We start from the raw sequence: 13,078 nt of genomic DNA, 5'->3' as shown, positions 1-13,078 counted from the left end.
GGTGGGGGCGGGGAGGGGGAAGCCTTCCTCCAGTCTGCTGTTGAAAAATTCTGGTAATTTTTTTTTTTTTTTTGTAATTTCAGGTATTGTACTTTTCAGCTCCAAAATTTCTCTTTGGTTCTTTCTTTTCTTTTCTTTTTTTAACTTTACAATATTGTGTTGGTTTTGCCATACATCAAAATGAATCCGCCACAGGTATACATGTGTTCCCCATCCTGAACCCTCCTCCCTCCTCCCTACCCATACCGTCCCCCTGGGTCATCCCAGTGCACCAGCCCCGAGCATCCAGTATTGTACATCGAACCTGGACTGGTGACTTGTTTCATATATGATATTATACATGTTTCAATGCCATTCTCTCAAATCATCCCACCCTCTCCCTCTCCCACAGAGTCCAAAAGACTGTTCTATACATCAGTGTCTCTTTTGCTGTCTCGTATACAGCATTATTGTTACCATCTTTCTAAAGTCCATATATATGCATTTACTGTATTGGTGTTTTTCTTTCTGGCTTACTTCACTCTGTATAATAGGCTCCAGTTTCATCCACCTCATTAGACCTGGTTCAAATGTATTCTTTTTAATGACTGAGTAATACCTAATACTTTTCTCATTATTCCCCACTTGTTTATATATTTTCCTGATTTGCTTTAGTTCTTGTATGTAGTTTTCTTCAGCTCTTTGAGCCAGTTTCAGACATGAATTTTAAAGTTTTTATCGAGTAAATCCAATATATCTGGGGTTAATCAGGAATGATTTGTGTCGATTTGTTTTTTACCTGTTAAAGGGCCATGTTTACCTGCTTTTGGTAAGCTTTCTAACTTTTAAAAAATCAAATCATTCCTAGGAAAAACACAATCATCAGTCAGAATATACATTTGAAAACCTGACAATCACTGTATCTGATTTGTTTGGAGCTGGGACAGAGACAACGAGCACCACACTGAGATACGGACTCCTCCTCCTGCTGAAGCACCCCGAAGTCACCGGTATGATAACATGGTGGGCAGGGTGATTTCAGGAAAGATATTGGAAAGAGACCAGGAGTGCTTTCCACCTTGTTTCTCTTACGGTGGTAATTTAGTCTCTAAGTAGTGTCCAACTCTTGAGACCCCATGGACTATAGCCTGCTGAGCTCCTCTGTCCATGGGATTTCCCAGACTAGAATACTGGAGTGGTTTGCTGTTTCCTTCTCTGGGGGATCTTCCTGACCCAGGGATCGAGCCCAGGTCTCCTGCATTGCAGACAATCTCTTGGATTGCAGGCAGATTCTTTAGGGACCGAGCCACCAGGGAAGCCCTTAAATCTCTGTTTGAGCACCTTAATGTTTTTCAGATTTAGTGAAGGAAAAGTAATGGGACATCTTAACATAGCAGGATGACAGGAGTGAAGACACTGTGAAAGGTAGGAAAATCAACACAGCAGCATCTGGATTTCATGGGAGGTCATGTGTAGCAGGCATAGCCAGCATGAGTTGGCCTGCAGTTGCATAATGGCTTTCTTATGGAAAGATCACTCTGGAGTTTCCCCATTCTGAAAATGCAGTGTTCTAAAGCCAGGGCACAGAAAGTGGAAATTCTGCTTATTGAAACATAAATGGAAATCCTGGAAATTCTGTGAGATTGCCTGATGAAATTTTCAGTGTTATGAGGGCTTTAAAAAGTTATATTGACAGGGAATTGGTTTAAGATGTGCATATAAAGGAATTTTATTAGTCAAGAGGTTTATTTCCAGGAAAATATTTCTTACCAAAATAAGAATTTGGTAGTGGTGGGGGTTGGGATCAATAATTTTATCCTTTGCAAATAACTTTTTGTTAGAAATTAACTTTTAAAGAGTTAACAGTTGTGAACAGCAGTTTAGAAATACATATGATCTTCTGTCATGTTAGGGTTTCAGTAAAATGACCATAGCCTCTTAACAGGCCAGAGTTGGCTTTTTAAAACTGGAGAGGCAGCTAACACATCTTCAACAAATTTTTGAAACACAGAGCATATTGAGAGGTGACAGTGAAATCAGACAGAGAATGAAGTTATGGCCTACATGTCAGAAGAGAAAGTTGTATAATGAGGAGAGTCATTTGTGTCCTTACCATCCTGTAAGTTTCAGTATTTAGAAGTACCAAGAATCAAAGAGGATAGAGGGAGAAATAAGCTGATAAAGGTAGCTGATCCAGCCATGACCCTTTCAGTTCAGTTCAGTTCAGTCACCCAGTAATGTCCGACTCTTTGAGACCCCATGAATTGCAGCACGCCAGGCCTCCCTGTCTATCACCAACTCCCAGAGTCTACCCAAACCCATATCCATTGAGTCGGTGATGCCATCCAACCATCTCATCCTCTGTTGTCCCCTTCTCCTCCTGCCCTCAATCTTTCCCAGCATCACGGTCTTTTCAAATGAGTCAGCTCTTCACATCAAGTGGCCAAAGTATTGGAGTGTCAGCTTCAGCATCAGTCCTTCCAATGAACACCCAGGACTGATCTCCTTTAGGATGGACTGGTTGGATCTCCTTGCAGTCCAAGGGACTCTCAACACTCTTCTCCAACACCACAGTTCAAAAGCATCAATTCTTTGGCACTCAGCTTTCTTCACAGTCCAACTCTCACATCCATAACATGACCACTGGAAAAACCATCGCCTTGACTAGACAGATGTTTGTTGACAAAGTAATGTCTCTGCTTTTTAATATGCTGTCTAGGTTGGTCATAACGTTCCTTCCAAGGAGTAAGCGTCTTTTAATTTCACGGCTGCAGTCACCATCTGCAGTGACTTTGGAGACCAGAAAAATAAAGTCAGCCACTGTTTCCACTGTTTCCCCATCTATTTTCCAGGAAGTGATGGGACCTGATGCCATGATCTTCGTTTTCTGAATGTTGAGCTTTAAGCCAACTTTTTCACTCTCCTCTTTCACTTTCATCAAGAGGCTCTTTAGTTCCTCTTCACTTTCTGCCATAAGGGTGGTGTCATCTGCGTATCTGAGGTTATTGATATTTCTCTCAGCAATCTTGATTCCAGCTTGTGCTTCTTCCAGCCCAGCATTTCTCATGATGTACTCTACATAGAAGTTAAATAAGCAGGGTGACAATATACAGCCTTGACGTACTCCTTTTCCTATTTGGAACCCGTCTGTTGTTCCATGTCCAGTTCTAACTGTTGCTTCCTGACCTACATACAGGTATCTCAAGAGGCAGGTCAGGTGATCTGGTATTCCCATCTCTTTCAGAATTTTCCACAGTTTCTTGTGATCCACACAGTCAAAGTCTTTGGCATAGTCAATAAAGCAGAAATAGATGTTTTTCTGAAACTCTCTTGCTTTTTCAATGATCCAGAGGATGTTGGCAATTTGATCTCTGGTTCCTCTGCCTTTTCTAAAACCAGCTTGAACATCTGGAATTTCATGGTTCACGTATTGCTGAAGCCTGGCTTGGAGAATTTTGAATATTACTTTACTAGCGTATGAAATGAGTGCAATTGTGCAATAGTTTGAGCATTCTTTGGCCTTACCTTTCTTTGGGATTGGAATGAAAACTGGCCCTTTCTATCCCTGTGACCACTGCTGAGTTTTCCAAAATTTCTGACTTATTGAGTGCAGCACTTTCATAGCATCATCTTTCAAGATTTGAAATAGCATGACCCTTTGACAGCTCCTTTTATCAGGTCATTCTTTCCCCCATAGGATGGGAGAAGCTTATTGCCTAGAGAAACTGAAACTAAGAGGCTTTACACTCAGGACACTGGGCAGAGACAGGGGCAAAGAGTGAGGTCACAACTTGGAGCAAAGTTTAGGGAAAAATTCTCTTCTTGAATTCAGGGACTCTTAGCTCCTTTCTCCATCCTGCTTTCTGAATTTGAGCATGCCAGAGAAAAACTCCAGAGAGTGAGGACTCTGGAGAAAAGGCCTCCAAACTTTACCATGTAGATAGAAAATTCTCTCAACATGTCTAGCAGAGTGAATGAAATAAAAATTTCCACCCCATGACCCAGGTCATGAAATTTCAGAACAGCAGAATAAAAGAGAAAATCACAAAAACTTTCAGAGAGATGTAGCATGTCATAGATAAAGGATTAGAGTTCAGTAAGGCATCAGAATTCAAGTCAAGTATCAAACTTTCATATTCAAATGCCTGAAGTCATGTCAGAGGAAGTCATGGGCTTTGGGGATCTTGAGAACTCATGAAGCAGAAAAAGTGTCAGGGCTGTTGCTAGATAGCAGGCTTGGCAAATGTCCACTTCTAAATGGATCAGGTGGATAAAGCAAGTATGAAAGGAGATGCCAAGAACAAAAGACAAAAGGTGATGGGTTGTTTGTGACTTCTGAATAATAGGGAAATTATTAGGAGTTTGAAACATCTACCTCAGTATTTGGAAAGACTCCTAAATCAGGGTATGGAGTTTTATGAATTGAACTAAAGAAACATAGTAAGCTCCAAGAAAGTACCAAAAGGAAGCATAATCATAGTTTTCTTAAGAGTGAGCATGTTTATTTAGTCAGAATGATGTTAAAATGAATGTTTTGAGAGCTAAAAATTATGGTGTAAATATATTGAAAGTGGAGTAAGGGGATTTGTGTGTGTATTTTGTATGAGGTGGGATAGAGATGTAAATTCTCAACTCTCATACCAGGAAATCAGATATTGTTTAAAAATCTACGTAAAAAATAGAAACAGAGTCATTGATTAGAAACAGGGCAAAAATTTCAGAAGAAACCACTAGAATGTTGAGAGTGACAGCATTTGGCAATTGGAGGAAGAGAGTAGCACTGCATATTGCACACATACAATACACAAATACACTAAAACACATATAACTTACCTTTTCAATCCACATATTATTTTGATATAAAATTAATAGATTCCTGTTTTTCTCCCTCCAACGACTTTAGTTTCTTGACCTTGTGTTGTGTTTTTATTTTCAAACATTTTATCATTTCTGCTTGTATTACTGTGTATGCTAACATACAAGTCTGTTTAGCTGTATCTTAAGTCTAGCTTGTCAGAGACTTACATGTATTTGTGTTATGGCAATTCTCTCTCCATGTCGAGGTCCATTTCTGAGCATATAACTTAAGTGTATAATGCTGTTGGGATACCTCATGAAGCATCATATATCTCTGAATTGTTCTGCAAATGTGGTTTGCATTTTTTTCTTCTTCAGTCTTACTTATCTCTTATCAGCTAAGATCCAGGAAGAGATTGACCGTGTGATTGGCAGACACCGGAGCCCCTGCATGCAGGACAGGACCCACATGCCCTACATGGATGCTGTGCTGCATGAGATCCAGAGATACATTGACCTGGCTCCTACGAGTGTACCTCATGCTGTGAATTGTGACGTGAAATTCAGAAACTACCTCATCCCCAAGGTAACATTGGTTTCTCTTATACTGACCTCAGTGGTACTGAAGTTCCCATTTTAGACAGTTTGTGTGCCATCCTCTATGAAAGCAAGACAAAAGAAGTATAAGTAATCATCTGTGTGCAGGCTTGATGAATTGTGTGTTTTTTTCAAGTTTAGTCTGTAAGCTTTATAACAGATTTTGACAGCTAGCAGTGCAAGACTTCCAAATTTTCTCTTTCTTTTATTTGGTTTGATGAAAGTTAACTGTTTATATTTCCAAATGAATCCTTTTTCCCCCTTAGGTGCTTATTGTTGTTTTAAATGTTTTAAAATGCCTTTTCCATTCTGCTATCTGGATTGAAAATATAACTGATTTTATCATTTTAATAACTTTATATGAAGCAATCTTGCCAAATTTAAAATCAGTGTTTAAAATTTCCCTCTAGATTAATTGCAATTTCTCTATACATTGTCATGCTGTCTGGGCTAATAACTTTCTTTTAGCCTTGTTTTTATTTCTGATCTCAGAAGAATGGCGGTTAACATTTCACTATTGATAATGATATTTTCATGCAAAGATGGGCTCGATAAAGGACAGAAATGGTATGGACCTAACAGAAGCAGAAGATATTAAGAACAGGTGGCAAGAATACACAGAAGAACTGTACAAAAAAGATCTTCACGACCAAGATAATCATGATGGTGTGATCATTCACCTAGAGCCAGACATCCTGGAATGTGAAGTCAAGTAGGCCTTAGAAAGCATCACTACAAAGCTAGTGGAGATGATGGAATTCCAGTTGAGCTATTTCAAATCCTGGAAGATGTTGCTGTGAAAGTGCTGCACTCAATATGCCAGCAAATCTGGAAAACTCAGCAGTGGCCATAGGACTGGAAAAGGTCAGTTTTCATTCCAATCCCAAAAAAAGGCAATGCCAAAGAATTCTCAAACTACCGCACAATTGCACTCATCTCCCATGCTAGTAAAATAATGCTCAAAATTCTCCAAGCCAGGCTTCAGCAATATGTAAACTGTGAGCTCCCAGATGTTCAAGCTGGTTTTAGAAAAGGCGGAAGAACCAGAGATCAAATTAATTGCCAACATCCACTGGATCATGGAAAAAGGAAGAGAGTTCCAGAAAAACATCTATTTCTGCTTTATTGACTATGCCAAAGACTTTGACTGTGTGGATCACAATAAACTGTAGAAAATTCTTCAAGAGATGGGAATACCAGACCTCTTGACCTACCTCTTGAGAAACCTATATGCAAGTCAGGAAGCAACAGTTAGAACTGGACGTGGAACAATGGACTGGTTCCAAATAGGAAGAGGAGTACGTCAAGGCTGTATATTGTCACCCTGCTTATTTAACTTATATGCAGATTACATCATGAGAAATGCTGGGCTGGAAGAAGCACAAACTAGAATCAAGATTGCCGGGAGAAATATCAATAACCTCAGATATGCAGATGACACCACCCTTATGGCAGAAAGTGAAGAGGAACTAAAAAGCCTCTTGATGAAAGTGAAAGAGGAGTGTGAAAAAGTTGACTTAAAGCTCAACATTCAGAAAACGAAGATCATGGCATTAGGTCCCATCACTTCATGGCAAATAGATGGGGAAACAATGGAAACAGTGTCAGACTTTATTTTTTTGGGCTCCAAAATCACTGCAGATGGTGATTGCGGCCCTAAAATGAACAGATGCTTACTCCTTGGAAGGAACGTTATGACCAACCTAGATAGCATATTCAAAAGCAGAGACATTACTTTGCCAACAAAGGTCCGTCTAGTCAAGGCTATGGTTTTTCCAGTGGTCATGTATGGATGTGAGAGTTGGACTGTGAGGAAAGTTGAGCACCGAAGAATTGATGCTTTTGAACTGTGGTGTTGGAGAAGACTCTTGAGAGTCCCTTGGACTGCAAGGAGATCCAACCAGTCCATTCTGAAGGAGATCAGCCCTGGGATTTTTTTGGAAGGAATGATGCTAAAGCTGAAACTCCAGTACTTTGGCCACCTCATGCAAAGTGTTGACTCATTGGAAAAGACTCTGATGCTGGGAGGGACTGGGGACAGGAGGAGAAGGGGACGATAGAGGATGAGATAGCTGGATGGCATCACCGACTTGATGGACATGAGTTTGAGTGAACTCCAGGAGTTGGTAATGGACGGGGAGGCCTGGTGTGCTTCAATTCATGGGGTCGCAGAGTTGGACACGACTGAGCGACTGAACTGAATGATGTTTTATGTACATTTTGCTACATACTTTTTAAAGAATCAGAGTAAAAAATATGTTCTCATTTTTAATGCTATTTTTAGTGGTGAACATGTATATAATTTTTTTCAAATTGATGTCTTGGTATGGTTGTATACATTGACCTCACTTTTCCCACTGAATATGCCTATTATAAATATATATATATGCAGTTGGATTTCTTTTGCTACATTCTGTTCAGGACTTTACTGATTATGGTTTAAGAGATTTTTGGTTTACAACTTTTCTTCCTCAACATTTTTTCATTGGATTTTTGTTTTAAAGGTCATGCTGGCATGATAAAATTAGGTGAGAAATATTTCATAGTTTGGGTGTATATTTATTGTTTTCCTCACTTCTATCTTTGGCCGCTTAGTTGTGTCTTTGAAATGCCTAGTTACTTTTGGTTAAATACCAATTTTTATAAATGAAAAAATGCGGAGTTCAGATGTTATTTATTTTCTTCCAGAAAGGGTCCATCCCTCTCCTCCTTGGCAGATGGAATGATGTAACCTCTCCCATTTTGGGTATTTTGAGTAAAATTTGAACATTGACAGAGACTAATATTAACTTTAGGTGTCAGCTTTCCTCTTTGAGGTTCTCCAAACTTTGGAATATTGAGACAGATTTTTGTCTTAGCAGATTTCTCATGCTCTCTAACAGAATATCTGTATATATTCAGACTTTCTAGTTGGTGTGCTGAAAACTTCTCTTATCTACTTGAAGCCAAGTCATAGTATTATTAAAATTATAAAATAATATAACTAAAATTTGTATTTTGTTGGGGAAAGAAAGCAATGAGATTCTTAAGATACAAGTACTAGTGCCAATCCTTGGAGAAGACAGAATTGATGAGTTTACTAGATTGTGAGACTTGTCTCAGTGATTGCAGTTTTGATACAAGGGTTAGAACTTCAAGTCTACTATTTTTTTAACCAAAGGACATACTGAGAGAAGACTTTTCTTTTGTGACATTGGGGTCTAAGGTAATAATTGATCAAGCTTGTTTCTCCTCTTATTTCTAAGTATGTGGGAAACACTGTACTAGAATGGAGTGGCCCATCTCTCACATCCACGGTATTGGGAAATGACCATTATAATGTCATATGTCTATTACCAAATACTGGGGATGACCATCCCTTCTGCATAGTCCCCCCAGTGTAGAAACATAAATATTGAGTTTTATTCTTGTTTAGTCGTTAAGTCACGTCCAACTCTTTGTGACCCCATGGACTGTAGCACAGCAAGCTCTGTAGTCCTCCACTGTCTTCCAGTTTCCTTAATTTCATGTCCATTACGTCAGTGATGCTGTCTAACCATCTCATCCTCTGCTGCCCTCTTCTGCTTTTGCCTTCAATCTTTCCCAGCATCAGGGTCTTTTTCAATAAGATTATTAGGAGGCTGATTCTGTTATACCTTTTTACCAATCATGTAAGTGATTAGTTTTATCAAGTCTGGAGCCACTGAGCTAACTGGAGAATGCTCTAAGACAGGAGTATTACAGTATTTATGTAATACTTCAAAGTGTAAGTATTTCAGAATTTGAAGCTTTGAAGTGTCTGATGCCTTTTGTATCCTTTTGTATACTTCTGCTGTTGTAGCATGGAAGTAGTCAAGGACATATTAAACAAACAAGAATGGCTATATCCCTGTCTTTTTGGAAGCAGAAATTTAGATTGCATATAATTCCCATGTGCCACAAAGTGTCTTCCTTGATTATTTTCCATTTAAAATACTTAGGTCATTGTTTGTACTAAGGCCATATTTGCACATAGGTTGATATTTGTTAGTATATAAGTCTGTCTAAAAGAACATTTTGCAATGCTCTAAGATTGATGTGTGGGATTGTTTTTGTTTGTTTGTTTATCTAAAGAACGTTTTCCAGCACAGGGTCTGAAAGATTTACCCTTATAAACTTCATAATTTTAGTGCTTACATTTAGATGATGGTTTATGCAGGGCTTCCCTGGTGGCTCAGAGGTTAAAGCATCTGCCTGGAATGCAGGAGACCCAGGTTCGATCCCTGGGTCGGGAAGATCCCCTGGAGAAGGAAATGGCAACCCACTCCAGTACTCTTGCCTGGAGAATTCCATGGAGGGAGGAGCCTGGTAGGCTACAGTCCATGGGGTCGCAAAGAGTCAGACGCGACTGAGCGACTTCACTTTCACTTTCATGCGGGTAATTTTTACTTATGACTAAGAGTAATGATTATGCTTCTTTTATTTCTCTATGAAATATGCATTTGTTTGAGCAGCATTTGCTGAAAGTATTGCCTTTTGCACCTTTTTTTGTTATCTTAGATGTGTTATTTATTTCTTATATAAACACAAACAAGGGAATAATAAAGAGTTGTATACCTTTTATATGATAAACTTAGGGGATGGAAGATTCCTCAAGTTTGCATTAATTATTTTTTAAACATAGAACATTAAAAACATGTTCATATGTATGTTATACATGAATTTGTATATTTACCTGCTTTTGCAATGTTGAGAGATAATCAATAAAAAATCTGTAATAGGAATAGAAAAGAGTTTTATTTGAGCCAAACTGAGGACTATAGCCCGGAAGACAACCTCTCAGATAACTCTGAGGAACTGCTCTGGAGAGGTATGGTTTATCCACACAATTGTATATCTTGTCAGAGCAAAGAAAATCAGGAAGCCAGAGATACATTCTTACAAGGTTTCAAAAACAGATTATCAACATATGCACAGCAAGTTGGTATGGCCTTGGCACTTGAGAGAGGAGTCTTCTTGTTGCAAGAGTTTCAACATTGGTGTCCAAGAAAGGAGGCATTTAATCTTTATTTTTAACATGGACATTCTTTATTTCTGTTCAATATACATTTTCTTAATAATTAGTGCGTATGTTTGATAGGCCACAAATAGGATGTTCTAGTTAGCATTTAAGTTAAATTCAAGTTTACAAACTAGAATGACTTCTCCATACCTCAATATGTAAAAATTTCTTCCACAAATATTCATTTATCAATCTATCATCTACTTTTCTACACTTCTCTATTTACGTATGTATAGCTCAAAATAGCAATTTTTGTATACAGAGCAATAATAGCAATTATACTCAAGAGTTATCATTGATAGAATAATATTATTTAGTGTACAGCCTATATTGAAAATTTCCTAGTTTTTCTGTAATAAACTTTATGGCTTTTTTTCTTTGAAAATCAGTGTCCAGGCTGGAAACAAGATTATAATTTGGATATCTTTTCCTTGTTTTCCCTGTTCTCTCCTGTTACTAGTTTTGTTTGCCCTCTTTGTTCTCTTTTAGTACATTTTAACTCTGTGAAGAGTGCAATTTAGTAGTCATGTGAAATATTCCTCAGGCTGGTTTTGTGTGATTGTTTTCTGGACATAGATTCCAGTTACAATTTCAACTATATAGGTGCTTTGTGTTTCCCACTGAAATTCATTGGGTAGGTGAAGGCACATACGTGAGTTATCCCATTATTGGTTATGTAGTATTGTTCATAACCTCCCCCACAATGTAATTGTGGTCTGATATGGACTAAAAATGGCACCTCACTCCAGTATTTCTGCCTGGAAAATCCCATGGACAGAGGAGCTTGGTAGGCTGCAGTCCATGGGGTCGCTGAGGGTTGGACACGACTGAGCGATTTCACTTTCACTTTTCACTTTCATGCATTGGAGAAGGAAATGGCAACCCACTCCAGTGTTCTTGCCTGGAGAATCCCAGGGACGGGGGAGCCTGGTGGGCTATCGTCTATGGGGTCACACAGAGTCAGACACGACTGAAGTGACTTAGCAGCAGCAGCAGCAGTATTGTTCACATGATAAAATGGTATCTGCCAGATTACTCCATGAAACAGGTCCTTTTTTTCACATTTAATTAATAAAAGATTACTTGGTACTTTATAGATTTGTATCTTTCTTGTCAATCATTTACCCAATAGTTTTAGTGTTAATAGATAAAACTTGCTTAAACTAATGATCGTAAGCTGAATTACTGTGAAATGATTTTGTGAATTTTACAGTCCTTTCTGTGTTTCAAATCTAGGATTAATCTGTGATGAAGTCTGCCCTATATTTTAAAATAAAGACATACAATCTGCATGTCAATGATAAACAATAATATTTGTTACTGTACTTACATTGTTATTATAGAAGAGGTTATTTTGTATTAGATCAAATGCCTGTTTACAAAAGCCATACAAACAGATAATTTGAGACATTTAAAGCACAATAGAGACTTCCACATTAAACCATAATCCACATAGGAGATGAGTAAAAATTGAAATGATAAAGCAGCTGGTGGGGGCAGATACCATGTCCTAATGTGGTGATTAGCAGAATGGATTCATAAGTTCTAGGACCCATGTACTGAGTATTTCAGATGCTGCCAGTGTTCATTTTGGCAGCATCACCACCACTAGTCTTAAACTTATCCTTATTACTTGTTCTGTCTGACTCAAAATGCCACTGACCTTCTTTTGAACCAAAATTAATCATCTATTGATCCTAAGATTGGACTAAATGATTTTCAGCAGTTCTTCTAGGTCTGTGACTTCTTCATAGTTTAATTTATCTTCATCTGTTCTTTCCAGGGCACAGATATACTAACATCACTGACTTCTGTGCTGCATGATGACAAAGAATTCCCCAACCCAGAGGTATTTGACCCTGGCCACTTCCTGGATGAGAATGGCAACTTTAGGAAGAGCGACTATTTCATGGCTTTCTCAGCAGGTAACACACATTTATTTTTTTCATTGCTTCAGTGGACAATTTTCCCTTGTGGCTCAGTGGTTAAATAATCCACCTGCAATGAGGGAGACCAGTGTTCAATCCCTGGTTTGGGAAGGTCCCTTGGAGAAGGGAAAGGCTACCTACTCCAGTATTCTGGCCTAGAGAATTCCATGGACGGCACACGGGTTGCAAAGAGTCGGATACTACTGAGTGACTTTCACTTTCAGTGGACAAGGTGCCTTTGGGCATCCTTTGGAACTTCCATAGTGCCCATTCTGTGCCTGGTCAAAATGCTCTTTTTCCATGATGAGAGACAGCAGTACCAATGCCCACACACTTTCCCTCCCTATGAGACATCCTCATTTTTGGAGTAGATTATTGGAGCTTTGGAGAGGTGACCCAGTTCTTTCTAATTCAAAAATAAAATTTAAGCTACATTCTGAAAATACAAGAGAAGTGCATTGTAGACAAAAGTAACTCTGTGTTATAAAACTTTAAAACTTCAAGGTCGATGTAGATTTGATATACTTCCAACAGAGAATAGAGGCTGTGAAGAATGGAAAGAAAGACATTGGACCATCACTAGGAACAAAATACAACCAATATATGAGTATTTCTAGAAAAAAAAAATGATGGGACCTTGAAAATGTCAAAATGGAGTTACAATACACTTAATGAAGTATATGATATAGGTCTGATAACTCAGTAAATATCTGCTGAGAGAATACCTGTTAAGATTAGATGTTAGATGGATAACATG

The 13,078-nt window shown here is 38.5% G+C and overlaps 1 protein-coding gene and 1 non-coding gene across 3 annotated transcripts in view; both read left to right on the top strand.

The window, feature by feature from the left end:
- LOC113884563 (cytochrome P450 2C19-like) overlaps positions 1-13,078 on the top strand; it is a 35,443-nt gene that overhangs the window by 21,690 nt on the left and 675 nt on the right. For both annotated transcript variants that reach the window (XM_027529209.1, XM_027529210.1), the window contains exons 6-8: positions 848-989; positions 5,175-5,362; positions 12,177-12,318. In XM_027529209.1, coding sequence (XP_027385010.1) covers positions 848-989; positions 5,175-5,362; positions 12,177-12,318 — 472 coding nt within the window. The remainder of the gene's footprint in view (positions 1-847; positions 990-5,174; positions 5,363-12,176; positions 12,319-13,078) is intronic.
- Positions 9,555-9,626, top strand: TRNAS-GGA. The gene has a single exon. It is a non-coding gene; the product is annotated as a tRNA-Ser (tRNA).

This window comes from Bos indicus x Bos taurus, chromosome 26, assembly GCF_003369695.1.
Source record: "Bos indicus x Bos taurus breed Angus x Brahman F1 hybrid chromosome 26, Bos_hybrid_MaternalHap_v2.0, whole genome shotgun sequence".
Lineage (NCBI taxonomy): Eukaryota > Metazoa > Chordata > Mammalia > Artiodactyla > Bovidae > Bos > Bos indicus x Bos taurus.
The sequence above is the reverse complement of the archived record's forward strand: the minus strand, read 5'-3'. Positions and strand labels throughout refer to the sequence as shown.